The sequence below is a fragment of the Pungitius pungitius genome, chromosome 7, assembly GCF_949316345.1.
Source record: "Pungitius pungitius chromosome 7, fPunPun2.1, whole genome shotgun sequence".
NCBI classification, from domain to species: domain Eukaryota; kingdom Metazoa; phylum Chordata; class Actinopteri; order Perciformes; family Gasterosteidae; genus Pungitius; species Pungitius pungitius.
The window spans coordinates 6,433,366-6,446,107 of record NC_084906.1 but is presented as its reverse complement, the minus strand read 5'-3'; the positions used below and the strand labels follow the sequence as shown (position 1 = coordinate 6,446,107).

Below are 12,742 nucleotides of genomic sequence, written 5' to 3'. Positions count from 1 at the left end.
CAAAGCCATAGCACAATGACTCAAACGTAACCTTGATGCACACACACACACACACACCCAGCACACCCGCTGCACACATACTGTAAATTATGAGACATCTTAAAGCATGCGGGGAGTCTGAGCGAGCAGAACGTGCACAGTAATAAATATGCATGAGGAAATCAAGCAGCCTGCTAATCTCAGTGTGTGGTCACCAGCTGGTAGCGGCTTCTGGGGAAAGAAAGTTTTGATAACAGTACGGCTGCTCCATGAGGCCGCTATAGCCCAAATAATAATCTCGACTAGAAGATATGGAATGAGGGTTGTTCCCGTCCTGTCGGTCCAGGGCCCCTAATGAGATGGTTGAGGAGGGGTGGCAAGATAAGTTAAGATGAGATAGAAGAGATCACTTTATCGTGATTGTTGCTGTTTGTGTCTCTGTTCTGAGGGGAATGAACAAGAGAAAAAGTTTGGAAGACGATTGGTGTTTTTCTTAAATTCTGATCAGTCACTCCTGGGTAGCTGGGGGTCCCCTGTGAGTCTTATACGAGAAAAGCTTTTTGAGTGAGTGGGACTAAGCCATCAGTGACATCACAGATGCACGTTACCCATTTGCTTCAATGAAAACACCGGGGTGACTTTTTCTAAGAATATGTTGAAAAGTTACACATTGAAAAAATCTAAGGGGTGTTAGAGGTCATACCTTTATTTGTTTATGGATTACAGTGTGAGGCCATTCGGGATTGAACATTTGAAATTATATTTAACGCGGCTTTATGCCTAATAAATAAACGATAAAAATTTTAAAAAAAAATCCAAAATCTCGAGTTGAAATTTTCATGTCATGTGCACAATATGTCTGATATGCAGGTTTTAATAGTATGGAAATATTTAAGTGATGTATACAAGTAATAAGGTGACGTCCAGGGCAAACAGCATCAGCACCACCAGCAGCATCAGCAACATCAGCAGCATCAGGGTGAAGGTTGGGAGGCCTGAAGAGCTGCAGGAAAAGTTTTCAAGTGCGAAAACGAAAGAGGAAATTCAATCTGAAATGATTATAAGACTGAGAACATTGTTTGCAAGTGAATCGATTTGGCCGCATTGAGCGCTGCAGCAACATGGACGTGATGGATGGGAGTGATGTGCAAGTTTGAATCGTTTCTCAGTGCAGCATGTGACGCACGTCTGTATCCGATGAACTCCAGAGTGTAGGCCCACATGTACATGCGTGGTAAATAAAAACAGAGACGCGCACTGTCTTTATATGCGTCTGGAAGGGAATAAAGTCTCGGTGTGAATCACTTATCCCGACTGGCGCGTCGCATTAAACAACCGTGGCGTGATTCCCCCCCCCCCCTCTCTCTCTCTCTCTCTCTCAGCTCATCCCTTCCCCCGTTCTTTCCCTTTTTCTTCTTTCTTTCTTTATCAGCTCGTTCACGATTTCGCTTCCTTCAAATGAGAATTCAGGGACCCCCAAATTCAACCCCCCGCGTCTTCAAACAACACAACTGTACGGTTTCACTTCTTTCTCCCGTCAAAATGGTATCCCAGATTCAATTTTAGATACAGGCTAAGGATTTAGACAGTGATGATTTTTTTTCTTCTTTTTTTTAGGTCTTTCGGAGACAATATTTATTATGCTGAAATTAGATCAGTTTACCCCCACACCCCGTCCCTATTTTTCATTTAGAATTTGTAAATATATATTTGTGTGAAATATTGTGTTGACACACACCAGAAATGAATGAATCTTTGATAAGTGAGGTTTTATATTTCGCATTTATGACCGTCTCTTCTTCATCAAGAGAAGAATGACAGTGCCATCAGAAATATAAGCATCAATAGTAATTTTGATGACCCCCCTCATTTTTTGGTTCTAGGAAAATAACACCAATACAAAACAAATATTGTCATCCATCAAACTACATCCATCCAAAATTATATGACGTTAAAACAATTTTGTAAACGTCCCACGGCTTTTAATTGATTTCCCGCTATTTTCATTTATCAGTTTAACCTTGTTTTTTTGTTAGGGGGCTGGAATCTTGTGAAGGGGTAAAAGAAGTTTAAAAAAAATTGCCGTACATGGTTTTCTTCTCGCTGGCTTTTATCGCCAAATGAAGCATATAAATGACCTGAATTAAATAAAATAAAGAACAATTACTACCCCCCCCCCCTCCCTCCCTCAGATCTTGCGCTGAAAAGGAGTCCTGCAGAGATAAGGCAGATTGAATTCTCTCTGTTGTGCTCCAATAAAACCCGCCAAGAGAAGGGTGTGCAAGGGAGGAAGAGTTAAAGAGAGGTTTTAAAAGCCTCCCTATAATTTCAAATCATAATTTCCCTCCCATTATTCTTTTCAGAGTGCGTTTATCGTTAAGGTTATTTATTTCAGGGCGTTGAAACCCGCGGTCTATTCCCGTGACTAAATTGGATAATTACAGGTGAGCGCATCGCGGCGCGTTAATGAAACGTAAGAAACACTCAAAGCCAAACTCTATAGCAGTGAAACAACAGAAGAACGCTTATTGGCCTCATTTCCATCACGGGAAAAGGGATGGAGAAAAAAAAAATATCCACGTCTGCTGTTACTCCTGAAAGTAATTATAATTGTCTAATTTCAAAGTTGAATTGGGATGCTTTAGGGGTTTGATGTAAAACTTCACATTCGGTTCAATGAAGTATCACCCTAATTTAAAGCCTTAGATAAGCACTGAGTCTGTCATAAAAAGAATCTACCCGTCTTCTCCCCCACTTTCCTTCCCGACCCCCCCTCCCTCCCTCCCTCCCTCCCTGCCTCGCTCCCTTCCTTTCCTCCCTTCCCCAGGCTTGAATTGCACCTTGGGCAACAGTGCAGAATCGCGAATCTTAACTTCTCCGCAGCATATGTTCCTGGCAGATAAGTAAACAATTTGGATGTGGGAATGGAATTTTAATTAATGCAACTTCTAATGCGAGGCGAGGCACACCGCGGTCCGCCAATCCTGATCCCCATTAACAGTGAGCGGGATGAGGGGAACAAAAAAAGAAAAGAAACGGGCCGCAATTCACATTTAAATCTATCCACGCGTGTACGATTCCTCCTCGGGACTGTATCACTTGTGCAAGTTTAGGCGGGTTTAAACACGTGTGAATCGGAATAATGTGGGCTGCAACACCTTCCTTTTTTCTTTTGGCAGGGGAGGTGACCACAAGCAGAGATTTCTATTTTTCTCTTCTTCAAAACCGCAATAAAGTGGACGGCAGCCACCACGTTTTAAGAGAGAGAGAGAGAGAGAGAGAGAGGGAAGAAGAATAAGGGAAGACAAAGGGTAAAAATAGAAATCACATTCACACTCGCTTGTTCCATTCGTAGAACCTATAATTAAGAAGACTGCTCCCCCCTTGAAGTGATTAAGCAGTCAAACAAGTAGGACTGCAGGGCGGAACCCCTCTGGGGAGGCCTCCTCGGAACTGTCAAACGTCAGGAGATCACACAACAGGTTCATCCTGCAGTCACACAAACACATCGACAACATGAACACACCTCCACCGCACAGTGCCCAAACCTGTTTCATTTCACTGAGGGTGCGAATTAAATACGAGGAGAGGATCCATTTAGGAAACATACCATCTTTTTTATCATGTCATTGTTATTTAATAGTATGTATGTCAATGTATTCGGTATTTTTTTTACTAAAAATAATAGTATATAGTATAATATATATATATATATAGTATAATAGTATATATAATAGTATATATATATATATATATATATATATATATAAGCATTCCCGGAATTTTTGTTGCGAGCATCTCTTAATTTCGGTCATTATTAATATAATTAGTTGTATTTTATTGTATGTAGATTTAGAATACGCCTCATTCTGCCAAGTTGAACTCCCCCCGCAGCGCCCACGCACAGCGCTCCTATCTGTCTCATCTCAAGTGCCCAATAAGCTACAAATACAGGAAATTGATAGTGTTGAAGACAGATTGTCTTTATTCGAAATGCCTTTGCTCAGCAATTAAACAAAGACCAGGAGGTATCAACCTTCTAGATACATTATCCTCTCCATAACATGACAGGTTTTTAAAAATCACCATCTTAGATGATAATACACATGTAACTCCTTGAATTCAAATAGAAGTTATCCTTAAAAAATCAAAAGAAACGAAATGACGCGTGAGACTATATTAGCACAGAACCACAGGTAAATAAAAGAAAAAGAAAACATTCGGACTTAAATGATTATTTCTTCTTTTTTTTGTGTCATCTTAAATTGACCGTCAAGTTTCATGTGCCAAGTTTTTGATAAATACAAACAATATTTCCCGTATATAATCCAGCCTGTGGGTCCTGATTTTTACAACCTATAACATTGTGAAATTACGATTGCCAAAATGTAGACTACCTCGGCCTATACAGGAAATAAGAACGCTAATTGTGCAAGCCAATTTTTTTTCCAAATAAAAGAGTTTCCTATATCAAAAAATCAACACATGTCATCATATCGGCATTGAAATGTACACAATAAATAAAGTTAAAGGCCTCCTTATTTCTGGTTGCCATAAACGTTATAACATTTACATTTCTTACAGTTCACAGGGCACCGTCCTGTACACCATATCCAAGCTCTTTTGCTCCGGTCGGGAACTTGTTGGATTTCTGGAAAAGTTTTGGGGGGGATTTTCTCCTCCTTTTTTTGCCATAACAAGTCCAAGGCAATTAATACTGTTCAGGCGTCTCTCTCTTTTTTAAACGGGGCGCTTTGTCCATAATATATTTACATGCATTTCAGTATTCAAGTGAATTAAAAAAAGAAAAGAAAAAGAAAACAGTCTTGAGGGTTACATGGCGGTGGCGTGCGCGGATGAATATGGGTCTATCCCACTCTTGGTCATACCTGGAAAAAGTATGTAGGCTACCGGGGGCTGTAAACTCGACGTTGACCAGGCCGTGCAGTTGCACGGGACAACGTAGCCCGGGTTCGTGGGCGACGGGTGGGTGTGGGTGTGCTGACTCGGGCACCCGAGGGCGCCGAACGCGCCGTTCTGGTATCCCAAAGAGGACGCGTAGGGCAACGCGCCGGCGCTCAGCGCGTGCGGCATCTCCGTCATCTTCTGGATGGCGCTGGAGCTGAACTGGCTCGGGTCGAGGAAGGAGTACGGGGAGGAGGTGGGCGGCAGGAACGCCCGGGCTTTCTCCGAGTGGCTCAGCAGGGAGTCCGCGGCCGAGACGGAGAGTCCCTTCAGGTGGTCGCTGTCGCCGAGGTAAGGCAGAGGGAAGACGTACCTGTCCTTCTTCAGCAGGTTCTTGGGCTTGCGCCGGGGTCTGTACTTGTAGTCGGGGTGCTCCTTCATGTGCTGAGCCCGCAGCCGCTTGGCCTCGTCGATGTACGGCCTCTTCTCGGACTCGGAGAGCAGCTTCCACTCGGCGCCGAGCCTTTTGCTGATCTCAGAGTTGTGCATTTTGGGGTTCTCCTGAGCCATTTTCCTCCGCTGGCCCCGGGACCAGACCATGAACGCGTTCATGGGTCTCTTGATGTGATCGGCAGGCTTCGACATCTTTTTAGAAAAATAAAAAAAAATAAAAGTGGACTTGTTTTATCCTCAATGTTACCGACGAGGGGGGGGAAACAAAGTTGTTGCCGGGAGGTAGGGGGGGAACTATTCACCTGTCCAGATGCCAGACCTACCAGTTATGCCACGTCTGGGGATGTTCTGAGTCTGGGGAAAAGGGAGGAGGAGGAGGAGGGGGTGCGGGACGGCAAAAATGAAATAGAATCAAATAATAAGAATAAGAATCCAGCGAACCGGGGTTTTGCTTTTCCCAGAGTTTGAAAAACACAGCGCCGCGTTCAAGTCCGGTGACAGATCTCGTTCAGGACTGCAGCGGGAAACACGGGAGGAGGGAAAAACACGTAAGATGTAAAGAAATCCACAAAGGTGAAAGCAATGTTCCGCAGTCAGTTTGCAGGAGTCGTAAAAAAAAAGTCTTATTTTCTTTTTGTTGCTGCGACACACTCTCTTTCCCTCTCTCTCTCCCCCTCTCTCTCTCACTCTCTCTCTCTCTCTCTCTCTCTGTCTATCTGTCTCTTTCCCTCTCGCTCTCTCTCTCTCTCTCTCCCGCGCCGAAGGTTCGTCGTCAAGCACCTGGTTTGGAAATGAGCGGAAGAGCGTGAATACGAGCCAAAAGCGGCGAAGTTCAAAGGCTGGGCTGGTTTGGTTCCCCGCACGCAATCTGACATAATCTGCAGGGCGTTCACTCGCCAACCTGAGCGCCCAATCAGCACGAAGACCGGCTATTACAATACCTTCAAACACCCCCCCGCCCATGAAACAGAATTATATATATGTACATTACAACATAAACAAAGACCGCTGGTTGTAGAAAGAAGAATAAGTAGGGAAAAGAAATAAGGATAGAGGGGTTGGAGGAGGGAGGGGGGTAAAGTACTCAGGATCCCTCCTCGAATCCATTTAATGTAATGAATCGCAACAAACATGGACCTTCAACCCCTTTTTCCAGTTAAAACCTGACTTCGAACCACAGAGGTGACGGTACCGTGCTAGTGATGCTTTGCACAGACACGTACATATAAATACACCATGGTAGAATTGTTGTTTTTTTTCACAAATAATGTTGTATTTACTTTAAGAGGGATTTCTGAGGTATATATAATAATCATAATGCTGTTAATAATAGTTATGTAGTAATGGTTACATGGATATAGGCTCTTCAAGCAATTTAAATAGTATATATATATATATATATATATATATATATATATATATATATATTTAGCATCACTGTTTGATCAGGTGTTTTCACTCTAAAAAGGATGCCACAAGAACTATAACAATTTCCAAGTGAAACAGTCTGCCAGACGAGCACGCACACGAACCCACACACACAATCATATCGATACGTGAACGTGTGTGCGGTGTGTGCGGGAAGCTCGGCTTGCACTGTGACAGAATTACAAACACCGAGGAAATGTTACATCAACTGTAAACGCTCGGGAAGCCGCCATTGTGAGCCCGTAATTGTTGCATTAGCTCGCATCGATCTGACAGTGTGGGTTTAAGGAGGCACGGAGTGATCGTTTTAAAAATGCAAATTTCAATGGGGACCACATGCCTAATAGCCCGGGGGCTAATGCGCGTGATGTATGATCCCTTCAGCTGTGATTATTAAACAAAACGCAGACAGATGATTTATATATTTTTGCTGTGCAAAATGCTGTGATTGGAGATATAGAGACGGTTAGTTAACCTCTAAATATTTATTTAAAGTGGCCTTTGCCGTTATATACATAGCAAGGCCCACATACATCCTATACTGCAGTTATCATCTCATCTTTCTGTGCACGCGTGCGCGCGTGTGTTACACGAATAGGCTGCACACGCCACCTCAAAGAAGATGATTTAACATGTCACCACATCACATTGACGTATCTCTAACATGCGTGTCGAATTAATTAAGAAGAAGAATAACTAAATCACTTCCAAGGTGAAATGTGGCAACATTATATTTACTTTCAGGGAACTTTAATTCAGTAGAAAAAAGGTCAAACTAATTTATTTGGTCTCCCACCCAATAGGACGAAGTGGAGTTTATTCCGCTGCCCTCTGATATTCCCACATTTCTTTCTCACGCTCTCTCTCCGCTGCGCGTCTCCTCGCGCACGCATGCGTCAAATCGATAGCCCGCAACAAGGATGTTTCTTTAGATGCCACTGAAATTATTGTCAAAAGTAAAAAGAAGCCTTTTTTGGGGGGGGTAGGGGGGGGGGGGCATCTCTCTCACCCCTCCCGACCTGCAGAACAATGTCGCCCACAGCTGAGGACGCCCCCGACTCTTTCCCAACACGAGCGCCGTCTGGATTCCTGCAATCCGCAGAATGCGATTCTCGTCAGCATCCACGAGGTAGAATAATGCATGTTTCGGCGCATTCTTCTGAAGTTTTTAAATTATGCCGTGCTATCTGTCTCTCAACAGCCTATTTGCAATTTGATATGTGGCGTTTGTAGGCAGCCATATATGCACCGGCTTCATTTTGAGATCAATGAATTAGATAGCCAGGGAATTATTTTATGGGCTGAGCCTCACGAGAGGGGAGGGGGGGTTCTGGTTCTTATTTAAAAAAACGATTGTATAATAAACGCACGCCCGGAAGTTCCCTCGACAATTAAACGAGATAATGAGTAATGCAAAAGGTTTCCATTTGTCAAGGATTGATTATATATATTTTTTTCCAGCTGCAGCTTCTCTTCATTCCGTGTCAAATATAATCGCGAGGACATTTGACGTGGCTATATTGTTTGACATACAAAGCTAAAAAATATATGATGTGTGCTAAAATCATTCTTTGTTTAGAAAAACAAAAACATGCAGCTTAAAATGTTCTCCATGAACGTGAAAAGATTGCGTCGTGAAGAAAAACAGAGAGTAAAAAAGGAACGAGGAGAATAAGAGAGACAAGAATATTTTCGGGTCCATGGGGTTTAGAACACAGTGTTACGGGAAAGGCTCAGTTAAAATATTCGAAGAATAATGGCGGGTGAAAAGATGCATTCCGATCCATTAAAATACCCCAAATTACTTATTGTGATAAATAATACATTTCCATTGACACAAGAAAAGTGGCAGGTATTCGGCGTGCCCCCCTGCCAGCCCTCCCGTTACACACGCACGCGCGCGCCTGCGCGCACAAAAACACATACGTACGCACACAAAACTCGGATTAACTAAGGACACATGTCCATCCATCTCGCGTTATAAAGTGAATGGGGAGCGGCCTGACACACAGAGAGCCTATTAGCCAACTGGGGCTCCCGCGGAGCGCATTGAGGTAAGCTCCCCCACCGGAACTGTCCATGGTGCTGAAGCGGTAAGAGGGTTTCTTCACTGCACACGTGCGTTCTCCCTCAAAAACTCTAAAGAGCTAGGGTTGACATTTCAATGCCTTTCATTGTATTTCCATCCCTTTTAGTGATGGTTCTGTGACAAAATGTATATTAGAAAGACACAACTCACATGCTGTACAACTTTCCTAACTTTTTTTTTTCATCAGCAGTATATTTTTAAGCCAATTTCGTCTTCACAGTGTCAAAGAAGTATTGCATGTTTAAAACTAATACATTTTTTCACCCTGAATCAAAATAAACACATTAATGTTGCCCAACTCTCTGTCAATTGCAAAATTGTCAGCATAGGAGCTTCATTGCAAATTAGCAAGTTAATAAGGTGTGTACCATTGTCTATTGAGTTTATTCTTTTTACAAGGTATATTTTTATTAATGCAAACTGTGGTATTTATTATTTCCAGATCATATTGGAGATAATACAAGGCACAAAATAAACTTTAAAATCAATCGCAACAACAAAGTGCCCGAACCATGTGCTTCTGGGTTGAAGGTCAGTTATTTTGTGCCAGCAATTAGCCAGCTTTGCTTTTAAATTATTCTACAGACTTATTACTGTTTTATAACGAGCTTTTGAAAAATCATATGCTTCATCTTCATTTTTAACTAATTTTGACAGAAATGAGAATGGTCAAGAAATTTAAGAACTGCAGAGATACGATACAGTGTTAACTTGTAGTGCTCATTTAAAAAAATGTTTTTCTGATCTTTACTTAAAGTTTTCAACAAAACTAATTGTAATTCAGGAGAATAGTTGGGACCGTCAGTCAGCCCTCACCAGTCACTACTCAAATTTCTGTTATTAAAATAGAAGTATTTATCTGTTATGGTACATGACATCAGCTTCTTTCAGCCATCATTTCTGTCAGCTTCACTTATATTTCCACACGTTAAAATACTGGGTGTCCACCACCGAGGCATTTGCCCTGTTTGAAAGCGTCACTGTGGAATTAAACTGCATTTCGACTAGGAAAACTAAAACTCAAATTCAGCTCATTATACTAAATATCTTTTTACATCATAGGCTTGCAAGTAGTACTCATTGACAATGAGAAGCAATCGCAATAGCAATGAGCGGTATATACATGGAGTATATGTTACAGAAAATATCCAACTACATATCACATCTTTGTGGTTACATTTTTTTCAGTAAGATAGAAGTCCGTCTTGAATAAAGTCTTTTAAAATGACTAAACTTAAGCTGCTCTTTTTTATTCTGCAACATTGGATTTGACAAAGAAGACTGGAATTTGTTTTTTTTGACAAAGGTTCAAGGCATCGGGCAATAATGAAAGGATAGGGGCGATACTTCAAAGACCACAAGGTGCACATCACACAATTATACAATACAATTAGGATTAAAGGGGCAAAGGAGATAAGAGGAGATAGGGATAAATTATCACAAAAGGAAAGATGTGACTCTCTCCTGACCTTCATTAAGAGGGAAAAAAACTCATTTAGAGCTGGCCTTCATAGCAAGGGGATTTGAGACTGTGACTCACTAGATAAGATTTGCAGAGTATAACTGAGAATCTGAACTACTAAACAATAACGTAACATGCATATCCCAAAAAATATAATACAATAAATAGTCCTTCACAGGTTTGTATAACTTACAGATAAATGTATTTTTATAATTGTCATGTAAACACACTCATTTTTGACAGTTTCTTGGTGACAACACCCAAATGTATTGTATATATACAGTATATTATACCAACAATACAACATATTTAGAAAAGTTGGACAGGAGTTGCATAGATGTCAAGAGGATCTACGAAGAACCACCTTGTCTTAACTGACTAAATCCTTCTGCCGTCCCTTTAATTTTTCCTACAAGACATCTGCTTAATGCCGATCATGTATCGATAGTGTGATTAACTCATGCATGAGTGACATCTTAATCACTCATTGGCTCTCCAAAGATTAGCAGGTCCAACAGGCATGCCATGCCCAGAGGTTCCTCTTGTAAAAGCTTGGATCAAGGACTAGAAATCTCTTCGTCTCTGAATGGTTTTATACTGTCTGAGAGCAGTGTAATGATGATTCAGGTTACATTAATGTGATGTCTGGGTGAATACAACAACTCAACAAATAGTGCTACTTAACCGAAGTGTTCTCACTTCCAACTTGCCTCAGTTTGTGCCCGGAAGCTTCAAACTAGGTGTAGTGTCAGTTTTACACGTGTCGGGCGTGTCGATTACACGCATAGTGTCTTCACTGGAAGTCTGGTTCAGGTATCGAGACCACTTAGGTTTGGATAAAAGAGTGCAGTCCACCTTTACTCAACTGTGCAGGACAAGTGTCGGCAGTCGAGGATTTAGGAGGGAGTCCCGGTTGACAATGACTTTCTTCACTAAAATGCATGCAGCTTTTCATCAACCCTTTAGGTCAGTGGTTCTCAACTGGTCTGGCTCCAGGACCCACCATCACCCCTTAATGACAAGCTGCGATCCAAATCGAGGCACATTCTCAACTTCTTGAATTTATTCAAGATCAAGTTCAGACTATGCAAGAGGAAGAATAGAACCACTACCTTACTATAGACAACTAGCCTCCATCCAGACAGTAAAGGAAAGACTATTATTGAGCCACTTCCACCTTAATCTTGCGCTGTCCAATTATTTGAAAAATGTGTTTCCTGATTCAATTCAATCAATGGCTCCTCTGTTATCCTAGTTTTCAACATTCGTTCGTTCTTCAATGACATTCATTGTAAACCAATAGTTTCTGTCTCTACTTGATGTGTATTCATACAGGTCTCACACAGGTTTTCTGCCATCCGGAAGACAACATCATCTCATCCGAAGGTCTCCAATGTTTATCCTTTAATTTCCTGCTATTGTCTGGTTCACAGGTCCCAAACTAACACGGCCACCCCATCGGTCCCAAAGAGACCTCCCAGATCCGTTCTTGCACATCTTGGGTGCAGCTGCTATCACCAACTTCCATTGGAATCATGCAAAGCAAACTATGGACATCAAGAACAACACCGTGCGTGGGAGAAGAGTCTCTATGATTACTGTGCCAAGGAGCATACCTGTAGCTCTGTCTTACTCCTCCCTAACCTAGAGGAGGTTAATACTGAAGACCTAGAGATCAACAGATTTGAGGGTGAATGGATTATGAAAAGAGTTGTGAAATCCAGAGCTCCGGCACACACTCCTGTTTGTGGTGGCAGGCAAATAATTACGACCGGTTTGGTGGTGAGAAAGGGCCCGAGGCGTCTAACTTGAGTAACACAACTCTCTTAAGACCATCATTTTCCAGTTTTCACTTAATGGGATAATCTTTTATGATCATGAAAGATATATATGGTCATTATTTATGTAGTAATCAGTGTAAAGCCTTTAGAAGCATGAGGTAATTAAATAAATGCTACCATGGCTGAGGAAATGATGATGTACACAATTGAACTCAGACAACAGCCGGCTCTCAACTGTGATGTTTTTCACTCTCATACTACATACATTCTGTATTTGGAGAAATGTTGAAATTTCATAAGAGCTGTTTCTTTAAAATAAAATGGCCATATTAAGACTTATGACACACTTATACCCACTCATTAAGTCTCATTGTAGCCCAAAGCATTATCTCATCATTGGACATACGTCTGCTGGAGTCCGTCCCAGCACGGACACTCAGGCTCTATACTTCATTATAAATATGACACAGAATATTGTGAGATATAATATTTTGATTATTTAAATTTGGTGGTTATTTAACAGTGTAGACACCCATCGGGAAATGTGGCATTTAATAGGAAAGCACATATTCTTTCTTTTATTTTAACAAGCTCTCTTTTTCGATCGCCTACAATCAGGGCTAACAGTGCCTCCACTGAGTCTCA

The 12,742-nt window shown here is 41.7% G+C and overlaps 1 protein-coding gene and 1 long non-coding RNA gene across 2 annotated transcripts; one reads left to right on the top strand and one right to left on the bottom strand.

Moving 5' to 3' along the window:
• Positions 1-3,941: 3,941 nt before the first annotated feature.
• On the bottom strand, positions 3,942-6,258 carry sox14 (SRY-box transcription factor 14). The gene has a single exon (XM_037470531.2). The coding sequence runs from the start codon at positions 5,527-5,529 to the stop codon at positions 4,813-4,815; it is 717 nt and encodes a 238-aa protein (XP_037326428.1). The 5' UTR covers positions 5,530-6,258; the 3' UTR covers positions 3,942-4,812.
• Positions 6,259-7,441: 1,183 nt separating this feature from the next.
• Positions 7,442-12,388, top strand: LOC119217259 (uncharacterized). Its single transcript, XR_005120221.2, has 2 exons — positions 7,442-7,894; positions 11,750-12,388. It is a non-coding gene; the product is annotated as an uncharacterized LOC119217259 (long non-coding RNA).
• The last annotated feature ends 354 nt before the right edge of the window (positions 12,389-12,742 follow it).

Excerpts from the sequence above, each read along its gene's own strand:
- sox14 (XM_037470531.2), bottom strand. The coding sequence starts at position 5,529 with ATGTCGAAGCCTGCCGATCACATCAAGAGACCCATGAACGCGTTCATG.